Source organism: Drosophila biarmipes, chromosome X (assembly GCF_025231255.1).
Source record: "Drosophila biarmipes strain raj3 chromosome X, RU_DBia_V1.1, whole genome shotgun sequence".
Taxonomy (NCBI): domain Eukaryota; kingdom Metazoa; phylum Arthropoda; class Insecta; order Diptera; family Drosophilidae; genus Drosophila; species Drosophila biarmipes.
The window spans coordinates 8,569,539-8,583,143 of record NC_066611.1 but is presented as its reverse complement, the minus strand read 5'-3'; the positions used below and the strand labels follow the sequence as shown (position 1 = coordinate 8,583,143).

The 13,605-nt window shown below is 44.3% G+C and overlaps 2 protein-coding genes across 4 annotated transcripts; one reads left to right on the top strand and one right to left on the bottom strand.

The window, feature by feature from the left end:
- Positions 1-635: 635 nt before the first annotated feature.
- Positions 636-12,237, top strand: LOC108036605 (uncharacterized). 2 transcript variants are annotated; one of them, XM_050890489.1, is made up of 4 exons: positions 636-1,238; positions 2,887-3,049; positions 8,100-8,397; positions 9,264-12,237. In XM_050890489.1, exons 2-4 carry the CDS (start codon positions 2,924-2,926, stop codon positions 10,892-10,894), a joined length of 2,055 nt encoding a protein of 684 aa, XP_050746446.1. In that variant the 5' UTR covers positions 636-1,238; positions 2,887-2,923; the 3' UTR covers positions 10,895-12,237. The 2 variants fall into 2 exon arrangements, with proteins under 2 accessions (XP_050746446.1, XP_043949523.2); XM_044093588.2 differs by having other exon boundaries at positions 2,872-3,049.
- Positions 12,238-12,695: 458 nt separating this feature from the next.
- Positions 12,696-13,483, bottom strand: LOC108036615 (uncharacterized). Of its 2 annotated transcripts, none has more exons than XM_017112882.3 (2): positions 12,928-13,483; positions 12,696-12,879 (listed from the first exon to the last, which is right to left on the bottom strand). In XM_017112882.3, exon 1 carries the CDS (start codon positions 13,366-13,368, stop codon positions 13,048-13,050), a length of 321 nt encoding a protein of 106 aa, XP_016968371.1. In that variant the 5' UTR covers positions 13,369-13,483; the 3' UTR covers positions 12,696-12,879; positions 12,928-13,047. The 2 variants fall into 2 exon arrangements, with proteins under 2 accessions (XP_016968371.1, XP_016968380.1); XM_017112891.3 differs by having other exon boundaries at positions 12,696-12,870; positions 12,928-13,482.
- Between the last annotated feature and the right edge of the window lie 122 nt (positions 13,484-13,605).

Sequence of the window (13,605 nt, the reverse complement as noted above, 5' to 3'; positions counted from 1 at the left end):
CAGGAATTACAATAAGAGCAGCAGCAATATCAGCAAGGAAAACGGCAACAACAGCAGCAATATTCACCTCTAAGGCAGCAACAACAACAGCAGAAGCAGAAGGAGCAGCAGCAACCACAACAGCGGCAACACCAGCAGCAGCAACAGCAGAAACAACAGCAACATCAGCCACAGCAGCAGCAATAGCAACAAAAGCAACAAAAGCAACAACAGCAGCAACAGCAGCAACAACAGCAGCAACAGCACCAGCAACAACAGCAACTACACCAGCGACAACAGCAACTACACCAGCAACAACAGCAACTACACCAGCAACAGCAACATCAGTCACAGCAGCAACATTGGGCCCAAAAAGCGACACTGGCAGCAGCAGCAGCAACAACCACATGCAACACACAAGTACAGCAGCAACATGAACCGGCAAGCTGTACTTGAACAAGTCGTACTTGGCGTATCGTATTTTGGACTCGGACTTGGCCGACTGCCTTAGTGGAGGCCTCAATGGAAAGAAGAAATTTCGCTGCCGGCGCCGACGGCGGCGTCGACGGCGCGATGGTGCTGCTGCTGCGCATGCGAAGTGTTCCGCTGCGAGAAAGCAGGTGTCTGCAGCATTCGGCGCTAAACCACGGCGCGAAGCAGACGCGTTTCTCTCTCTCTTTCACCTCCTCCAGGCGGGCCATCCACCCATCCATCGATCAATCGATCCTCGGGCTCGAAAAAATAACAAAAAAAATAAAAAATAATAACAAAAGTACAAAGATAAAGCAAAAAAAAAACACTGCGTAGCCGAGCAAAACAAACGGCAAACACTGCTTGCAAATCGAAAGCAAAAAAATTTGAAAAAAACCCAAGCGAAACGGAAAGAACCGCTTGCAAAACGGTTAGCAGAGTGATCAACACGCTTTTTGTGTCCTTTTTTTTTTTTGGTATTTTCTTTTGTGTGTGCTCCACTTGCGATCGTTAATTGTTGACCGCGTGCATCGCCCCCCGCCGCCCCCCGCTGCTGTCATTACCGTCAACCCATCAGCGGACAGCAGCAGCAGCAGCAACAGCAGCAACAGCAGCAACATCAGCGGCAGAAGTAACGGCCACCGTTCGAGTGCAACCGTTTTCGAAAGTTGCCGCTAACGCATCCTGTTTGTCAGCCTGCGGAATTTGGAATTGGAATTGGAATCGGAACTGTAACTGGAACTGGAACAGCCAGGGGAAACGTCGGAATCGGGCCAAGGACCTAAAAGGTGAGGATTCCAAACCCGGAAGTAAGGAAGCGGAACTAGGGAACGAAACGCTTTGAGAGAATTGCAATGTTAAAGATCTATAGATGGGGATATATTTCAGTAAGACCAGAACGGATACCAAAGTTACTAAGCTTTGGAGGAACCTATTTTTCTGATTTCACTTTCAATGCCTTAGCAAAAAAATATATTTGATCCTAAGAGATCCATCTTTCCCTATGATAACTTAATGATAATACCATAAAGACATAGACTTTTTATACGTAATATATGTTTTAAAAATACTTCTAGCTGTTGATTGAAGTTCATTACAGAAAAATATTTTAGATAGTTGGAAAATATCACAAACTTAAAGAGGGGATTTTAAAAAAGTTTCAAATGTTTGTCGAACTTGCAATTTTATATTCTCATATTTGCATATTATTCTAGGAACTTGAACACATTTATTGTTCTAAAATTCAAAAGAGCTTTAAACAAATTAAAAAAGGATTACTTAACTTAAATGCCTTATCACAACATATACATACATAAAAAAATACTATAAAATACTATGCATCAAAAAATACTATTAAAATTACTGTTTTCCTGTTTAAAGCTTTTTAAAAACCATTTGAATGCTCGACTGTTACTTCTTAATTTCTCTAGAAGCAAGTGAAACAAAAACTATTGCAACTCAATAATTGAAACACTTACCAAGTGGTCGTAAAAGTGAAAACACTAATTAGCAGTCGTTTTGTTTTCTTTTAATATCTGTTAGATGCCAATTTAACTATCTTAATGAAGGAATTACAGCTATTCATTGATGTTTTTAATTAAAAATAAAATGTTATTTAAGGCTTTAATAGAGTGTTAATAGTCACTTTTTTACTTAAACTACCATAGGATATACACATAAATCAGTAAGAAGTTAGATACAGCTAGGACCTCATTAAACCAGAAAGAAACTCCAATAATAAATGACATTCATTATCAGTATTTTAGAAAAACCTTGACATTTATAATACTTTAAATCAGTATAAAAATAGTGGACAATGGTCAAGGTCGCTGCACAAAGCAAGAAGAATTCAATGAATTCTTCCAGAGTTCCGCCTCATCTTGCACTCCTTCTTCACTCTCTCTTTCGGTGGAAATTCCTCACACCTTTGTCACTGTTTTGGGCCTTCTAATTGGCCAACTAAGAGCACTCATGTTTGTCTGGGCCAAGATGACCCACTTCAGTTATGGGGAAACCTATTAACACTTTTCACCTCCCCAGTTACCCTTTTCTTCAGCGCCTTAAAAGCTAAGTGAGTTGTCATTAAACAGATTCTTTTCTTTCTCGACTTGTCGCAGCTTCCCTTTCTTTCTGTCTGTCTTCTTCGGTCTTTTCATTTATGGCCTGGGAGGTGGGTTATGAGGGGGCACAACACTTAGCGAGTCAATCAATCAGCATTGAGTTGACTGAGAAATTGCTAATAAATTGCAATTAGCGGCAAACACTTTCATACAGCAGGTAACCATAACAATGAGAAGCAATAAAAGCGAAAAGCACTTTCTTCTCGGCGTTCTCTCTGCCGCTTTCCGCTTCTTCGACCGCCCACAGCAACACTAACTATCGAATAATGATAAACAAATTAATTATACGCTTAACAAACAGAAACATCATCAGCAGCAGCAGCAGCAGCAACCACCACAGTAACGGCAGCAACATGCAACATCAACATCAGCGTCCGCAGCAACAACACAGACAAGTGCGCTGCAGAAATCTACGAAGAAACGTAGAAATCGGCGCTAAGAAGATTTGGCTGCCGCTTATCATTTTCCTTTCACTGCAGGTGAGTTGAGCCGATGCAAATAATTGAAATCAATTTAAGCCAAAAGCCGCAGACACAACAGCAACATAAGCACATGAGCAACATAAGCAGCCGCGGCAGCAACACCAGCTTATAAATAGATAATTTCCATTAGCAGCAGCCGGCTTAGGCTTCTCTTTGGGGCAGTGGCGTACGCAGATTTTCATCAGGGGGGATTTGAGACAGTCCGGCATGCTGGGGGGTTGATTAAAATAGCAGCTTTATGGTTTTTTCTTTGGAAAACCAAGCGATTTTAACTATTTTTTAAAACTGAGCATGATTGTATGTGTTATTAAGAGGCTATTCGGTGGGCTATCACTACTTTATTAGTTTACAGAAAAACATTCAAAAGGATTTTTTGTTTCTAAGAAAAATATAGGAAAAAGGAACTTATTAAAATATTAAATTCCTTAAAGCGTAGCATTCTTATCAAAACTTAAGGGGGTGAATTATATCAGTAAAACAAGTTTTTTTTTTATTTAAACACAATATATACATTTATTTTTTACGATATTTCTTATAAATACTATTACGCCCCCTCTTCCGGCGCCCCTGCTCTCTCTCGCTCTCCTCCCCTCTTTTCCTGTCTGCCTGTCGTCTGCCCTGTGTGGAAGTGAAAGAGCGCCTCTGCCGGAATGAATTGGAATGAAGAGGAATGCATTGGAATGGGACAGGTGGGGATGGGACGTGTAATTGGCATGGCCTCGTTTCTCGGGAGTGTGCGAGTGTTACATGTGCTGGTTTCAGTTCCTGGAACCAATCAGGAGTACATAAGGTGGTTCATGTGCGATGCCGCAGTGACCAGCGAGGAAAGTAACGGGGAACCGGGTAATTAGTGCGGCTAATGGAAAGGACACACATCGGGATGTCATCTGGGGAATTTAGAAACTTAATGTGGCAAAGACAACGTTCTGCTTAAGATTGTGGGCTCAGCTCGTGGTATTTAAGAGTCTTTAAGTGAGTGTTGGCCTAGGATAGACATTATTAGACTTCAAAAAAGTTACTATCACAACTAAGGTATTACTAGATAGTAACTAAGAGAATTTATAAAATATCTTTAGACGAAGATGTTGAGATATAATTTAAGGTTCTTCCATTTAGGTCGCTTTATTGACACGCAAAGGAACCCTACGTGAGAACGAAATGAAGCAATGTGCGAGTTCTGTTTGAAGTGCATGCCCATCTCGTGGCCATCCCCATCATTCCTTTCTCTTTTTCGCCTTTTGGCACATATTAAAATTCCATGTGCATCCACTTTGCCTAGGTAATACCCATCCCCAGCCCGAATCTCGCTTGGCCCAGCGTTCGTGAGGTTAGAAAGTTTTTCCCCCCCGGTTTTTTGGCCATTCTGGGGCGATGACACAATTTGGCCCGGCCAAAAGAGCCGAGAAAAAAACAGTTTCCATTCCTTTAACAAGCGGCAGCATGTGGTGGCAGTGGCAGCATCATCTCCACTTTTCGCTTCCTTTTCGCTTTCATCTTGGGGTCGAGAAATGCTGCCAAACGGCCTGGCGTTCACCTTTGACCCTCCACCAGTCCGCCATCCCGCCGCCGTCCGCCTCCTCGGGGCCAAGTGGCTGCCAAATTCCGATTCTCTGCTAATGTTTCACTTTCTCCCGATTTGGTGCGCTGCCAGGCAGACAGCCGCATCTATAGCCACAGCCACAGCCACAGCCACAGCCACAGCCTCTTCCCCAATCCCAAATCCCAAATCCGAGGTCCCAGAAAGAGAGCCTAGCACATTGGTCGAGGTCAAGATGGGCAACAACAGCCGGTTTCGTCTTCGGTCTTCGGTCTTCGGTCTCCTGTCTTCTGTCTTCCGTCTTTGGTCTCCAGTCTTTAGTCACATCATTAGTCTTCCCCATTGGGATTACGGAAACTGAAGTGTGGTGTGTGTTTTGTGGGGTTTGTACTGGGGGATCGGGATGGAAGCTCACGGCTCCCCGCTGCAAGATTGCCAAACGCTGAGGCGCACTTGGCACACATTGCAATTAACGCAGTTCTCCCGGGATGATAAGTTGCCAGTTGAAGTCGCATATGAGCTGGGAACCGGAACCGAACGAATTTTAGATGTCTTTGAGAGGTGGGTTTGCCATATTGGCAGATCTTTAGAAAATGTCCTAATAATTCTGTAAAATACATTGTGAAGCTATGAGAATTTCAACCCTGTGTTGATTTTTATATATGATAAATTAGTATGATATTATTTTAAGATTGTTTTCTTTACTTAAATCGAATTGAGCTTAGAATTAACTTAACTAAAGGATTATACATGATAAACCTTACAATAAATGTTCAGAAATAATTAAAGACATATCAAAGTAACATCACTTTTTGCTTCCAATTTTGTTTTTAATATTCTTATATCTTATTCTTCTTCTTATTTTTTGTACAATATATTACTTAGTTGGTAAGCTTTTACATAAGTTATCAGAAATAGTTATAGACTGACTATCAACATTTTTTTTTGTAGTTCTCATACATTGTCTGTGATATTTTCTCTCCCTGTGCGAGTAGCTCGTATTTAAGTGTAGTTCTTTGGTATTCATGGCTCGCTTCTGCAGTCGCTCCAAATCACGTGCCCGCATGCAAATTTGATTATAGAATTTTTAGCAGTGGGCTTTTGGGATTCGTTCCGTGGGCAACTCGCTGGCCATCATGCCATCCAACCAGCCGACCCGCATTTACCAACTACCTTTTTGTCGTCAATCGTCTGCCGCGCTTGCCACATCACTTTCTACCAAACAGGATTGCTTCAGGATGCCGCCGTCGTTGCGCCGCCGTTGCGACATCCCATCTTGAGACTGCTAAAAAAAAAGAGAAGAAAACAACAGCAAATGCAATACGGCAAGATACTGAGATACTGAGGCACCGAGGCACCGAGGCACCGAGACACCGAGACACCGAGACATTGAGACACTGAGACACTCGGATGCTCAGTTTTCTCAGCTTCCCAGTTGGCGGAGAAAGTTGTTTTCGGCGGTGCGGCACAGATTTGGCCAAATGGGATGCAGCCTCGCCATCTTCGCTGGGCATCTTCATCATGGCCATGGGTTTGGGTATATGGCTATGGGTATCTGAATGGGTTTGGGTATCTTGGCCATGATCGCCATTGCCATTGCCATGGCCATGGCCATGGCCATCATCGTCCACCTGTCCGCAATTGCTCTAGTGCCACTCCTCCTCCTCCCCCCGATCCTCGTTCGGGCACTCGTCTAATTGCCAAGATAGCCCGGCAACCTGGCAACCTGGCAACTTGGTAACTGAATCAGTCCAGTTCGGCGACAAGTACATGGCGAAGCCATCGCTGCGGATCAAGATGTTCCTGAATGGCCGGGCAAAATTAAGACCTGGTCACCCGGAACATGGCCATTGGCCAACACACACTCACTCTGCACACACACACCGAGCGAAGGACGCAAAAAGAAAGTAATGGAAAATTAATTAAGTTTATTAGCAGATCTCACAGTTGGCCAGGTGGATGCACGGGAGTTAGGGGATGCGACATGGGAATCTTGATTAGAAAGTATGGATGGGCTGCATTCAGCACACCGAATGGTGCAGCGCTGATATGTTATCGGAAATGTTTCAGGGCCTATAAGGAGATCCTATCACATATCATAGTGATACAAAAGATAGGATGATATATGTAGTATGATGATATATATGTTAAGATAATATATAATATTCGATATGATATGATATATCATCCTATTGCATATAAATGATGATAGATATGAAAATATGATACAGATGATAAGTTGATATGTAACACGTGATATGATGATTTAAATAATAATAGGATGATGTATATAATATGATACGAATGATATGATGATGGAAGGCTTATGTGATATGTTGATATATATGATGTGACTGTATATACATACATATAATATGAAGACATAAATGATATGATGGTAAATGTGATTTGATTATATATATAATATGATATCATATGATATTATGATACTTCATAAGGTATAAAGATATATGTTATATGATGATATATATTATTTGAAGATACATATGATATAATGATATATATGATATGATAATATGTATATTTTGATGATATACTTGAAATGATGAAATGTTGATGATAGCAAATATTTGTATTTGTTAATGATTGTTTTTCCTGTAGTAACCATAAAACCAATAATGTCAAAAACTAATTTTGAAAAAAAAGTTGTTTAACAAATTCAGGAAATCAAAGGTTATATCTTTTTTTCTTTAAATAACAAACTTCTCTATAAAACAGTAAAAATTTATTTTATTTATCTACCATTTTGTGGGTTACTTGAGAAGAATATATTCCTCTACACAACCCAGGGGAAATATGTTATCAACAATAGGATAGCTCAGTCAAGTTAGCTGTGTCTTTGCCATCCATTTAGAATTGAAATACTAGAGCAGTTAGTGGGGAGACGTAGCTTCCCACCCATCGTATGGCATCTAATTCGTCTAGATTGTATCTAATCTGCTACCCGGCCACTATCGGGTACATCGCCATGATCCCAAGCCGGCAATTCCGCCTGGATGTCGATCGCGATCTCAATCTGGGTCTTGGTCTTGGTCTTGGTCTTGGTCGATGTCTGGTGCCTTGGGTCTGCGGGCCTTTGTATGTGTTGTCGTCTGGTCTGGTGGGTCTGGCCCGGCCTGGTCTGGTCTGGTTCTAGCCTTGACATCGCCTTTTAAGCCAGGCGGATCTCCCCGGCAATTGGGTCGCCGCGCGTTGCATGTGGCACAAGAAGAGTTGTTGGCTGGCTGGCTGGCAAGCGGCAGAAGAAAAAAGCGAAATTGCTGCAGTGGCTGCGGCTTTTTCTCTTTTCCCTCTTTCTTTTCGCTGCCAGTGGCTTTTTGCTGCCTTATGCAATTGAGTTGCATGCCGCATCCGCCTTGCAACCTGCCGCTGGCCGCCTGCCGCCTGCCACTTGCCACTGCGCCCATTCCATTTGGCATTCCCCAACTGAAATCGTACCGTTCTTCTCATCTTTTCCATTTCCCCACCCAACCCGGAACGGGGTCACAGGTCGCCCTCGTCTGCGCGGACGATGTGGAGGTGGTGAAGGCCATTGCCGGCGGGCCGGACGACGATCTGACCATCGCTCTCGGGGACCACGAGAACGAGCTGGACCAGATGGCCCAGGAGTCGGAGCAGGAGCAGCAGGCCCAGGCGCAGCAGCAGCAACAGCAACAGCAACAGCAGCAGCAGCAGCTGCCGCAGATCCAGATGCAGTTGCCCCAGTCGGTGCCCAAGGTGCAGGTGCACTACCCGCACAACATGCCCCAGCCACCCCCGAACGTGGCCGTGGGCCTCACCATGCGCAGTGAGTACAGTGATGCTACCCTAATAATAACCGGAAGGATATGCGATTTCTCAAAGTCATGTCAAGCCTCTAGTTATCTGTCAGAGAAAGTTAACATGAAGTTGAATTGAATCCTTAAATTGGATAAATTCATGTTCTAAATGTGTTAAAATTTGTTTATGTAACATTTCCTCTGGTTACCAATATTGAGAAACTGAATGATTGCCAAAAAGCAAGTTAACTGCACCGCAAAAGTTAACACGACATTGAGAAATTGGTCCATAAATGGATAGCTAAGATACAAAATATAGTAAAATCACTAGTGGTAAAATAACTTGTACAAAAGTTAACCTGACATTGAGAAATCTGTCAACAATGGATAGCTAAAATGCAAAATATAGTAAGACAGCTAGTGGGTCCTGGTTAAGAACAAACCGTGTAAAATGATATTGTTTACTTTGCGCAGAATCGTATCAACTTAACCTAACTACTTAATTTAACAACTTAATTTCTTTAAAATGAATTCAACACTTTTGTTTGAATAAATGGTATTTTTTTTATAAAAATCAAGTTAGCTTAAGTTTTCCTTTTTAATGACCTAATTAAAAACTAGATTTTAACTAGTATTTCTTTTTTAACATTACATCCTTAAATCATTTTAAGTTTAAATTTTAAACATAAAGAAATAATGTTCTGCATTATGACTAATTTAAAATTATTCCAATGTATTCAACCTGGCATAAAATCTAATTGAAGTATTACTTTTAGAAACTTCATTGAGTATAGGAGATTTTAAGGGTTAGTTAAAAATAAATGTAAAAATATAAAGCTCTTAATTCTAATTAAACTAATCTCGACTGTTTTTTAACTTCCCACTCTCCCCGCAGACAACCACCAGAACATTCCGCTGAGCTTTGGCCAGCCCTTCGGACCGCCTCCGCCGCCCGGCGCCCAGTTCTACAAGGGACCGCCGCCGCCGCAGCTGCAACAGCGACCCCAGCCGCCGCCGCAGTTGCAGTTGCAGGTGCAGCCGCAGCAGCAGCAGCAGCAGCAGGGCCAGCAGCAGCAGGTGCAGGTGCCCGACCTGAGCGTGGGCGCCTCCAGCAACAACGAGATCTGGGCCGCTCCCGTGCAGGACATGCCCAAGATCGTGTCCCTGGACGTGAAGTGCGAGAAGAACGGCATGAAGGTGTTCGTCCAGTTCGACAAGCCCTTCAACGGCATCGTCTTCTCCAAGGGCCACTACAGCAACATGAACTGCGTGCACCTGCCCTCCGGGCTGGGTCGCAGCTCGGCCAGCTTCGACATTGGCCTCCACGAGTGCGGCACCGCCGGGAATACGGACAACTATGGCCAGGGCTATGGCCACGAGGCGGGCAGCACGGGGGCCGGCACCTACTTCGAGAACATCATCGTCATCCAGTACGATCCGCAGGTGCAGGAGGTGTGGGACCAGGCCCGGAAGCTGCGCTGCACGTGGCACGACCAGTACGAGAAGAGCGTGACCTTCCGGCCCTTCCCCGTGGACATGCTGGATGTGGTGCGGGCCGACTTTGCCGGCGACAACGTGGGCTGCTGGATGCAAATCCAGGTGGGCAAGGGACCGTGGGCCTCCGAGGTGTCCGGCCTGGTGAAGATTGGCCAGACGATGACCATGGTGCTGGCCATCAAGGACGACGACTCCAAGTTCGACATGCTGGTGCGCAACTGTGTGGCGCACGACGGCAAGAGGGCGCCCATCCAGCTGGTGGACCAGCGGGGCTGCGTCACCCGGCCCAAGCTGATGTCGCGCTTCACCAAGATCAAGAACTTCGGGGCCTCCGCCTCGGTGCTGTCCTACGCCCACTTCCAGGCCTTCAAGTTCCCCGACTCGATGGAGGTGCACTTCCAGTGCACCATCCAGATCTGCCGCTACCACTGCCCGGAGCAGTGCTCGGCGGAGACGAACCTGCAGGATGTGCACCACCTGCAGGTGGGCCCGGAGTCGCAGTACGGTCCGCCGCCGCAGCTGCATGTGGATGCCTACCATGTGGCCAGTGCGATTGGCAAGCGGCGGGACGAGCGCCGGGTCCAGCGGCGGGCTCGAGCGGTGGCCGAGCCGCAGGTGGGCCTCAACAGGATCATCAAGGTGGTCTCGTCGGGCGACCTGACCTTCGCCATCGACGAGCAGGCGGGCGGTAATGGCAATGGCTCCTCGAACGGTTCGTCCAACGGCGGTTCCGGCGTGGATCGCAGTCCACAGACCATGGTGTTCCCGCTGCGCGAGGAGGGGCTCATCTGCATGACCACGCCGGGCTTCGCCATCACGCTGATTGTGCTCCTGGGCATCCTCATCACGTCCTGCCTCACCTCCGCCGTGCTCTACGTCCGCCTGCGCCCGTTCTCCTCGTTCGCCGCCAGCGCCAAGGAGCGGGCCGTCGCCTTCACGAATCCCCAGCTGGCCCCGCTGCCCGTCATCCAGCTGCCCTCGCCGGCGGATCTGCAGGGCACGCTCTCCAAGAAGCGGGCGATGTCGTGAGCACGCCCCCGACTGTGCGACTGGAGCTAGATCCGCGGGCGGGCGACGCACGATTTCCGGCGGTGGTTGGGCACTGGCAACAGTGGTGGTCTCCAGGGGATCAGGTCTTGGTTTCAGTTAGGTTCTAGGGAAGATAGCACCACCAGTTAACTATTCATCAGAAATATTTCCATTTTTAAATGATATAATATTTAAAGTCAAATTAAAATCAATTGAAATAACAAACATTAAATAATATACAAAGTATGTATAATATCTTAAGATTTTATCACTTTAAAAGGTAAATTTTTAAAGATCATAGTTAATTATATTTTTGTTTATTTACAAACTTTGAATAATTATCATTTACTCCAAATTAGTGTTGTCTTCCTTCAATCAAATCTTAGATCACTTACCAACACTTTATTTTTAAGGGTTTTCAAAGAATGCCAGTGTTGGATAAATCATAGAATACTGTTTCTATTTGGCGATAACAAATTACTTTTTGTGTCAATTGGATTGCTATTTAAGGATCTATAATTTTACTAACAAAACCAGCTAAAGACCTTGATACTCGGATGTAACTGCCATTGGTGCCATCACTAGCCGCCGCATATCGATAGCGCCTTCGTTTCCGTTTCCGGTTCTAGGTACAGTTGTGTCTGCGTCTGCGGCTCTTAAATTTGTAGCGTACACTTCGTTAGTATAATTTTTGATACAAATCATTTAACATTAACTCAAGCCGTTTACTGGGTTCTCCTTTTCCATGTCCCCTTCGCCCATCTCCCTTAGACTCTACTCTTACTCTTAGAAACCTTATCCCGACACCACTCCCCCTTCGCCTGTCTTTTCCGACACTCTCTTCCCTTGGTGGCAGTCGATAATCGATTATTTTTGTTTTAGTTTAAGCCTAGGTTCTATTTCATGTTAAACGGTGCTAAGCCATGATCAGCCCATCATACCCATCTGACAATCACTTGTAGCTTTCTTCAGCATTTGAGCCGATATAATTCATTACTTAGAGTATTTCTCGTAAGACTCTCTTAAGACTTCGTAGACACGCATACATACACATTTTGCACACACACACACACGCAGCATATGCATAACAAATATACACTTGAATTAGTCACTAAATATTTTAAGCGCTTTAAGCCGTAGACTAAGCCGAATACTTCTGCGTCCCACTGTCAGCCATTTCCCCAGACCCCTGGATCTACATTATCAGTTAGTACGCCCCGTAGTCCACTTATTTATTTGCATAATGATTTATACATATCGCATACATACCCGCATATATACCGCCTTATATATATCTTCGATTTTTTTTGTCTACTTTTATAAGCCGAGCAAAGCGAGTGAGAAGAGAAAGTGTTCAATAAATTGTTTAGAATCCCTTTAAATGGCGTTTTGGTTTTTATTTATTAAAAAAGATGGTCAAGACTTACGGTGAGTGTATTATAGTTATTATTCCTAAGAACACCTAGAGTCTGCAAGATTGTTCCCAGCTGATTAGCTTTGCAGTTTCCGAGTTCTCTGTCTTCAAACGGACGGACAGACGGACGGACAGAAGGATGGAAATATAAACGGACAGACGGACGTACGGATGAACGGACGGACGGACGGACGGACTGACGGACGGACGAACAGACGGATGGACGGACGCACGGAAAGACGGACGGACGGACAGACGGACGGACGGACAAACGGACATGACTAAAGTGGTTCGGCTAGGGAAAACATTTAAATGGAGGTAAAAGATGCTATAAAGATTCTTTTGCGATATTTAAACCGCATTAAGAGGAGAAATATAAAATTATATCACATGGTAAAATCGGTACCGTGTCAGCTTTAATGTAATAAATGTTTTTATATTTAAAGTGATATATTTTAATTGGTTTTCCTTCGTACTTTGTGACAGTTTCTGATCCTCCAGATAGCATACTCCGGCTCCAGAGGGCTATTGTGTTGATAAGAATCGACGTTGGCAACCAATCCTACATTATCTGAGAAATATTACTAAGAATTGTGATTGTGATTGATAATCCACTTACCTTGCTTGTTGATGGGTTACAATAGGTAGGGATCTTCGTTATTAATGGTTCTATTTTGTAAACGTGACACGCTTTAGTTTTTTGTGTGGTTTTTGTCGGGTTTTCTTGTTTAAAATAGTTTTAAATATTCCTTGGCTGTCCCCCGGGTAGAACATTGTTGTCATCTCCTTGGGAAGGCGTCTCATAGTCTTCATTGTCTTCTGGCCCCATGATTATGATGATGCTATCATCGTACAAAGGATCCTCAGTCGAAGCCACCTCATGGACCTCGTATATGTTGCCCATGATCACGCTGACATCGTCTTCGGGCAAAAGAGCCTCAGTTAGAGATACTTCCTCAAACACAGCAGGGGCCTGCTGAATTTGCAACGCCTCGTATAGCTGCGCCAAGCACTCAGAACAGCACATCTTCGGCAGCTCGTTCCCTCCTGGCGATGGCATGGTTGTCGATGGCTTTGTATTTTATAAATTGTACTTATTTGGTGCTACGTAAGTGCAACTTCTGGTTGTTACAGCAGAATGATTTATAGTCGAATTGTAGGCAAAGGAAAACGGGTAGCCTACTTACCTACCAGCTACCGTACGAAGCGATCGAGGGATGCTTCACAAGACCCTTGACTACAAAACAATTCTTTAAAAAAAAGTGATATTTATAACTATTACTTACAAAAAAAAATG

Coding starts and splice junctions, on each gene's coding strand:
- LOC108036605 (XM_050890489.1), top strand. CDS start 2,924: ATGCAACATCAACATCAGCGTCCGCAGCAACAACACAGACAAGTGCGC. Junction 3,050..8,099: donor TCATTTTCCTTTCACTGCAG/GTGAGTTGAGCC, acceptor ACGGGGTCACAG/GTCGCCCTCGTCTGCGCGGA. Junction 8,398..9,263: donor CGTGGGCCTCACCATGCGCA/GTGAGTACAGTG, acceptor CTCTCCCCGCAG/ACAACCACCAGAACATTCCG.
- LOC108036615 (XM_017112882.3), bottom strand. CDS start 13,368: ATGCCATCGCCAGGAGGGAACGAGCTGCCGAAGATGTGCTGTTCTGAG.